At 43.8% G+C, this 8,565-nt stretch overlaps 1 protein-coding gene across 1 annotated transcript; it reads left to right on the plus strand.

Moving 5' to 3' along the window:
* Positions 1 to 6,034: 6,034 nt before the first annotated feature.
* LOC125617508 (tubulin--tyrosine ligase-like protein 12) lies at positions 6,035 to 7,721 on the plus strand. The gene is made up of 3 exons (XM_048805711.1): positions 6,035 to 6,192; positions 6,769 to 7,307; positions 7,384 to 7,721. Exons 1-2 carry the CDS (start codon positions 6,035 to 6,037, stop codon positions 7,265 to 7,267), a joined length of 657 nt encoding a protein of 218 aa, XP_048661668.1. The 3' UTR covers positions 7,268 to 7,307; positions 7,384 to 7,721.
* The last annotated feature ends 844 nt before the right edge of the window (positions 7,722 to 8,565 follow it).

Below are 8,565 nucleotides of genomic sequence, written 5' to 3' on the forward strand. Positions count from 1 at the left end.
ATATTCTCTCTCTCTCTCTCTCTCTCTCTCTCTCTCTCTCTCTCTCTCTCTCTCTCTCCTTTATAATGAAAAAAATTGTATTTAGAATTATCCAGCTGGATGGAGTTTAATGATCCACATTCTGTTGGCAACATCCAAAGCAACACAATTAGGAGCAGTTGAGCATGTACCTCAGATAGGATATTTGAGCTACCTCCAGAGCAGCAATGAAGGGTCCATTGGAAGATCGGTCATGGGTGGATCTTTCTTTCTTGGTGCTAGGGATTAAACCCAGGCTTTACACATACTAAGCCTGCATTCTACCTCTGAGCTACACCCCCAACCCTTGTATTTATTTGTTTTGTGACTCTGGATGCCTTTTAGTACTGCTTTCCTGGTCTTCAAAGCCTTGACTTTGGATTTGGGAAGAACAGGAGTTTTCTTCTTTGCTTTCAGAGATACTTTAGTGAAGAGGGCACATTTGCTATCTCATTCCAAAAGATATCAACTCCTAAGACCTGTGTCATAATTTGGTTCAGAAGAATCTTTTTCTTGACAACGAGTTTTGCTATATTACCCAAGCTCACCTTGAACTTGCAATCCTCCTGCCTTAGCTCCCTGAGTTGGTTGATTTATAGGCACAAACTCTCTGACCTATCCCCTTAGGGTTTTAATTGCTTTCCCTTTCAGAAGAAGCCATGATTTTCTGTTGTATTGATGATATTATGCTGATTGGATCTAGGGACTGAGAAGTAGTAAGACACTTGCATGTTACAGGGGAAAAAAACATATTTGACAAAATTTAGGGTCTTCTACCTCATTAAAATAGAAATCCAATGTTAGGAGTAATGGAAAGATATTCCTTCTAAAGTGAGGGAGGAGTCATTGCATCTGACCCCTTCTATAAATATTAAGGAGGCACAATGCCTAGTAGGTCTCTGAATTTTGGAGGCAGAACATTCTTCATGTGGCAGTGCTACTCTAGGCCATTTACTGAGTGAACTGAAAAGCTCCTACTTTTGAGTTGGGCTCAGAACAATAGAAAGCTCTACAATAGATGCAGGCTGCTGTGCCAGTGGCAGGTACAGATGCTGTCTAGAACCTCTATCAGCCCCACTAGGTGAATTGATATGCAGGTCCCTTAAGATTTTGGAGCAAAACCCTGCTATATCCACAGGTAACTTCTTTCCATTTGAGAAATTGAAATTGGCTTTCCACTAGCAGCCTCTGCCACTGAGACTGAACAGTTAATCTTGGCAACCAAGTTACCATATGATCTGAGCTGTCCATCATGTGCTACATTTATCTGACTCAACAAGTTGTAAACTTGTGTGTACATAGGAGCATTCCAGTGTTACAAGCTAGTGGTGTATATGAGTTCAGGCCTGAGCAGGCTCTGAAGGCAGAAGTCAAATACATGAAGAAGTACCCCAGATATCCATGCCTATCACTGCTGCTCTACTACCTCTTCTCCCAATCTGTACCTTTGGTCTCATATCCCTATGCCCAAGTGACAGAGAAAGAGAAATCCTGGTCCCGATTGACATATGGTTCTACATGATATGCAGACAGCATGCACAAGTGTACAGCTGCCATACTGCATTCTGTTCCTGGGACATCCCTGAATGATCCTGATGGATGGCACCCTCCCAGTAGTCAGAATTTGAAGCAGGAGAGTGGGCTGTTAACTTGTCTTCTAGAGAAAAAGGCCAAATGTGCAATTATATATCAATTCTTGTGACCAATGGATTTGCTAATGGATTTGGAAGGAACATTATAGTAATTTAGTGACAAGGAACTTTCAGGAAAGGGGTGAATTCAGTAGAGGAAGACTTTAACAGTGAAGTGGATGGGGTACATAATTTTATAGATTCCAGACATCCTCTTTCCCCAGCCACTCTTCCTATTGCCCACTGGGCTACTAATATATGTGGTCATGGTACCATGGCTGGAGGTTTTGCATGAGCTCAGCAACAAGGACTTACTTTTGCTTTCCAAGGCCAAGTTGGTTGTAGTCAGGCTGCCAACAGCAGGAACAACTCTGATTCCCCATATGGAATACCATTTCCCTTGGTGAATAGAAGCTATCTATGGCAAGTCAATTACACTGGACAGCTACCATCCCTGAAGCAGCAGTGTTTTCTTCTTATTGGAATAGACAATTACCCTCTATGGATTTACCTTCCCTACAGGCAATGCTTTTGCCAAAATTTTGTCTGTGGGTTACAGAATACCTTTGGCATCATCGTGATGTTCCACACGGCATTGCTTCTGATCAAGGAAGTTACTTCACATCCAAAGAAGTAAAGCAATGGGTTGGTGCTCATGAATGTCTTACCATGCTTCCCACCATCCTGAAGCAGGTGTCTTGGTAGAATGGTGGAAGGGTTTTTTGAAGTCAGTTACAGTGCTAACAAGCTTGCACTACCTTGCAGGGCGAGGGCAAGGTTTTCCATAAGCTTGAGTATGCTCTGAATCATTGTCCAATATATAGTGCTATTTCTCTCAGGCCAGGAATCAAATTGGAAATGAAGTGGCCACATGCTCTCTTGCCTCTAGGGACTTATTGGCAAAATTTATGCTTCCTGTACCAGTTCCTTTGTGTTTTGCTGGCTTGAGTTCTAACATCCACAGGCAGGAATACTGCCACCACAAGACACATTGAACTGAAAGTTAGGCCAAACCAACAGCCAATCAACAGACTTACTGTGCTGGCTGAAATGATGGATGCTGACTATTTAGGGGAAATTGAACCACTATCCCACAATGGAATGAGGGAAATGGGTCTGGAGAGCAGTAATCCTTGTGACCCTCCTCAAAATGAAATTAGCTTTCAGCATTTTGCGTTTGTACTTGTATATATATGTACAGTTTTGATTTGCATTTTCCTGAATGCAATCTTTATTATTTTAAAATTTCATTTTAAAAATGTACAGTTAAACAATGAGTGGTATTCCTTATTACATATTCATATATGTGCACAATTTAATTTGGTCAATTTCATTTCTTAGTAACTCATCATTCTCTTACCTCCACTCTCCCACTAGTCACTTTCCTTCCTCTACTGGTCTCCATTCTAATTCCATTACTTTCCCATCCCTTCTGAGTGTGGCATTTTGACTTAACAAACTTCTCAAGTTCCATTCATTCCCCTGCAAATGGCATAATTCATTCTTCTTTGTGGCTGAATAAAACACCATTTTGTGTATATACCACATTTTCTTCATCCATTCATCTATTGGCAGGCATCTAGCGTGGCTCCATAATTTGTCTATTGTGAATTGTGCTGTAATGAACAGTGATATGCATGTGTTACTATAGTATGTTCCCTTTAATTCTTTTGGATAAATCATAAAGAGTAGCATAACTGAGTATTATGTTGGTTCCATTCCTGGACTTTTGAATCAGCCTCCATACTGATTTCCATAGTGGTTGTACTAATTTACAGTCCCACTGACACTGAATAAATCTTTTTTCCACAACCTCATCAGTATTATTATTATTTGTATTCTTGATGACTATCATTCTTACTAGATTAAGACAAGATTTCAGCGTAGTATTGATTTTTATTTTCCTGAATGCAAATCCCTGTAGCAAAAGATGTTGAACATTTTTAAAAGCCATTTGTATTTCTTCCTTTGAGAAGTATTTATTTGGTTCATTTAGCTTTTGGGGGTGTGGTACCAGGGATTGAACCCAGAGACACTTAAGCACTGAGCCTCATCCCCACCCGTTTTAAAATATTTTATTTACAGATAAGGTCTCAATGTGTTGCTTAGGGCCTTGATAAGTTGCTGAGGCTGGGTTTGAACTCACAATCCTGCCTAGCATCAGAGCCATGGGATTACTGTCTTGTACCACCAAGCCTGGCTCATTTAACCATTTATTGATGGGGTTTTTTTTGTTTTGTTTTGGTTTGGTTTGGTTTTGGTTTTGGTGTTAAGTTTTTTATTTCTTTATATATTCTGAATACTTATCTTGTTGGAAGAGTATCTGGCAAAGATTTTCTCTCATTCTGTAGGCTCTCTCTTTATGGTTTGAATAATTTCCTTTGCTGTTCAGAACCTTCTCACTTTGATGCCATACATTTTATTAATTCTTGGTATTATACCCTGAGCTTTAGGAATCCTATAGAGAAAGTCATTCTCTTTGCTTATATGGAAGAGTTTTACCCTGTTTTCTTCTAGCAATTTCAAAGTTTTTGTTGTAATTCCTGGGTCTTATTTCCATTTCAAATTGACTTTTGTACAGGGTGAGATATTGAAATGTTCTTTCATTCTTCTACCTTGGATATTCGTTTTTCCCAACACCATTTATTTAAAAGGCTGTTATTTCTTTCATGTATGTTTTTGGTGCTTTTGTCAAAGATCAGATGACAGACAACATCTGTCTGGATTTGTCTCTCTATATTCTATTCGGTTGCATTGATCTATGCATCTATTCTTATTTCAGTACCATGCAGTTTTTGTTACTATAGGTTTGGAGTATAATTTGAAGACAGGTATTGTGATGCTTCCAGAATTTTTTTCTTAGAATAGTTTTGGGACTGTCTTTGTGGGAGTTTTTTTGTTTGTTTGTTTGCTATGAATAATGTAATTGAATTTTGATTGGGACTGCATTGAATCAGTAGATTGCTTTTGGTAATATGGCCATTTTAGCAATACTAATTCTTTATATACATGAACATGGGAAAGCTTTTCATCTTTTACTGGCTTCTCAATATTTTTCCTCAGTGTTGTTAATTTTCAATGTAGAGATTGCTTATTTGAGATTTTTTAATGTTGATACTCATAAACTTTCTTCTGACAGCTGCCTTCTTAGTCTCCTAGAGATTGTGATATATTTCTTTTCAGTTGATTTTTAAAAGTTCTCCCCTGATATTTTCTATCACTTGTTAAAATGTCCAAAGTGTATTGCTCAATCTCAGTGTGTTTATATAGTTTCTATAGTTTTTATTGCTGTGGATTTGTATTGATTACATTATGATCTGATAAGATGAAAAGAATTATTTTTTTTTATTTGCTAAGACTTGTTATTTGATGCAATATATGATCCATTTTGGAGAAGCTTCCATGAGCAGCTAAAAGTAACGTGAATTTGATTATTGTTGGCTGAAATATTCTAAAGATATCTGTTGGGTACATATGAATAAATTTTTAGGCCTGAAGAATCTTTTACGAGTTTATACCTGAATGCCCTATCTATGTGAAAATTGTGTTGAAACCACCTAGTATTATTATACTGCGGTGGCCTATCTGAGTCTTTAGGTCAAGCAGTATCTATTATATGTAATTAGGTGCACTGACATTTAGAGTATAAATATTTACTCTGTTTTCTCTTGGTTTGGATTGTTCTCTTTACCAGTGTAGATTTTCTCTTCTGAGTAATTTTGGCTTGAAGTCAACTAAGTCGGATATGAGTAGCTAGTCCTACTTACTTTAGGGTTCTGTTTACATGGAATATAATTTTCCATTCTTTCACTTGCCTTTGAATACTTTTGCCTGTGTCAAGGGTCATACAGACACCATACAATGAGGTCTTATTTTTTTTAACACTTTGTAACAGCATCCATATTTCAATGGATGATGTGACCACTTAAATTCCTATAAAGAGAAGATAGATATGTATGAATTCTTGCCATTTTGATTGATTTCTAATGTTTAATTTGATTCTATTTTTTATTTGCTTAGCAACACTTGTGGGAAGTCACTTTGAATGATTCGTGTTCTCTGTCCCAGAGCAGAGAGGCTTTGACCATCACTACATCTCATAGTGACCTGGACATTGCCCCAGTCCTGGAAGTTTGAGGATGCATCTTTAGATGTAGATGTGTCACCCCATGGACTGAGCTAGGCTCACCTGTTCTTTTGTGATATTATCCCTTTGCCCTATTTGGGATAGAATGTTCTATGGAAACACTTTGTGTGTACCCTTCTCTTGCTCTCCCTTTGGGTATGGACTTCCTAGATGTCAATCAACCTGCTGACAGCAGACATAAGGAAGCTAGACTCAACCCCTTGAAACCTGAGAATGGCTTCTCCTTAGCTTGGCTCCAATGTACTCTTTCTTGCTTTATTCAAAATACCTGAGAGCGGAGGCGGAGCGGCGGCGGCTTGGCTGGCGGGCCCGGCCCGGGGGCGGCGGCTCCACATTTGCGCTGGCTCTGGCTCGGGCCGAGGCGCCATGGAAGCCGAGCCGGGGCCGGAGCNAGAGGTTAGGGGACAAGGGTTCCTTAGCAATGGGGCTCTGAGGGAAATGTTTGGGAACTCTGCATAGAATGAGGCCTCGTTGGGTCTCTTTCCACAGTGTGCCCTCTTGCCTCATGGCTCCCCCAAGCAGGGTGACAGATGCCCCAGAAAGCCTGGGAAACCCTGGCCACCAGCCACACTCCAGCCCCCACCAGCAGACCTCTGCCCATGGCCACGCAGGAGGGCCGGCTTCTCCCTTCTCATGTTTGAGAGTGGCCTGTCCTCTGGAAAGTTGGCCTACTCGAGTTCCCACCAGGGCCCACCTGCTCACCAGGCACCTCGCCACCCTCTGAGATGGGCTGAGGTGCTCTGGAGAGGGTCTCAAGGACGAGTGTGGGTGGCAGAGCACCAGGCAGGAGTGGCTGAGAAATTGCCGTGGCTAACAAGATGATTCCAAGGAGGACCTCAGTTCAAGACAGGTGCTGTTGTCACTAAGGTCCAGAGTCAAAGTGTGGGCATTTTGTTTTTTAACTTATGGGAAGAAAATGTAAAATTTTAGTTCTTTCCTAATTTTTTTCTGGAATTTGTGGTCACGTGCTAGCGTTCCTTTGTTTCATGGTCTTGGAGTGTTGTTCTGTGGTCCTGAGGATGGAACCCAGGGCTTCTCACTTGACGACCTTGACGACTATGAGAAACACTTCACCGTCATGAACTACGACCCAGAAGTGGTGCTGAAGCAGGTACACTACAATGAATTCATCCCTGAGTTTGAGAAGCAATACCCAGAGTTCCCCTGGAGTGGTGTCCAGGCTGAGATCTTCCGGGCCATCATGGAGCTGTTCCAGGTGGCATGTGCCAAGCCACCACCCCAGGGCCTCTGCGACTACCCCGCATCCCGGGCCGTGTACGCCATTGGCCTCATGCTGAAGTGGGACAGCCGCCCTGATGGAAAGCGGGTGATGCAGCCCCAGATCCTGGAGGTGAACTTCAACCCAGACTGTGAGCGAGCCTGCAGGTACCACCCCAGCTTCTTCAACGATGTCTTCAGCACCCTGTTTCTGGACCAGCCCAGCGATTGCCATGTCACCCGCCTTGTCTAGGGCCTCCCACCTGTTCTTGCTGGCCAGGTTGGGGCCTCAGTTCTCTGAGCTCCTCCTGCCAAGACCCTGACCTGCCACCTCCTCTTCTCCAGTCCCTGACCAAGTCATAGCCTCAGCCCAAATCCTCTGCCTTCCCGGCCCTGTCCCTGTATCACCCACTGGGATTGAGGGTCCTCCTCTCTGCTATGGGTCAGTGAGGACACCACTGGGGCCAAGTGGTACCCCAGCCCCCTCTATACCCCTCACCACTGACTACGTGAGTGCAGTCCCCAACTTTATCAAGGGCTTTGTTCCTGGCACCGGGAGAGTGTGGATCCTGGGCTGCTGTTTCCAGAGGTTAGGGGACAAGGGTTCCTTAGAAATGGGGCTCTGAGGGAAATGTTTGGGAACTCTGCATAGAATGAGGCCTCGTTGGGTCTCTTTCCACAGTGTGCCCTCTTGCCTCGTGGCTCCCCCAAGCNTAACGGGCTCCTGGCTCCCATGTGCCAAGAGACAGCGTTGGCACCCAGGAAGGCGGCCTGGGGACCCGGCTCTGTGGCCCGACAGCCTGTGACCCAGGAGGGACAAGGTTCCCCAGTGCCAGGACAACATAATGATCATGGCTTCCATCTCCATGAGCACGTGTGCTAGGCACACTTGATACTCGTCACTTCATTCACCGTCGCTGCATTAGTGATGTCACTCTTACCCATGAGCAGGCCGAGGCAGAGGGAAGTTAGGCAACCTGCCCGAGAGGCAGAGCCAGGGTTCAAGTCCAACCCAGACAGCCCAACTCCAGAGCCGAACTATTACTCACCCCATTTTATAGCCGTGGAAACTGAGGCCCCAAAAGGTGAAGTCATGTCCTCAGAGTCACGGAGTGGGAGGAGCAGAGCAAGAACTCACACGCATGACTTTTAGGAGATGTGTATAAGAGACAGTCTCTGCTATGGGTCAGTGAGGACACCACTGGGGCCAAGTGGTACCCCAGCCCCCTCTATACCCCTCACCACTGACTACGTGAGTGAGTCCCCAACTTTATCAAGGGCTTTGTTCCTGGCACCGGGAGAGTGTGGATCCTGGGCTGCTGTTTCCAGAGGTTAGGGGACAAGGGTTCCTTAGCAATGGGGCTCTGAGGGAAATGTTTGGGAACTCTGCATAGAATGAGGCCTCGTTGGGTCTCTTTCCACAGTGTGCCCTCTTGCCTCATGGCTCCCCCAAGCAGGGTGACAGATGCCCCAGAAAGCCTGGGAAACCCTGGCCACCAGCCACACTCCAGCCCCCACCAGCAGACCTCTGCCCATGGCCACGCAGGAGGG

This window comes from Marmota marmota, unplaced genomic scaffold (genome assembly GCF_001458135.2).
Source record: "Marmota marmota marmota unplaced genomic scaffold, marMar, whole genome shotgun sequence".
NCBI lineage: Eukaryota > Metazoa > Chordata > Mammalia > Rodentia > Sciuridae > Marmota > Marmota marmota.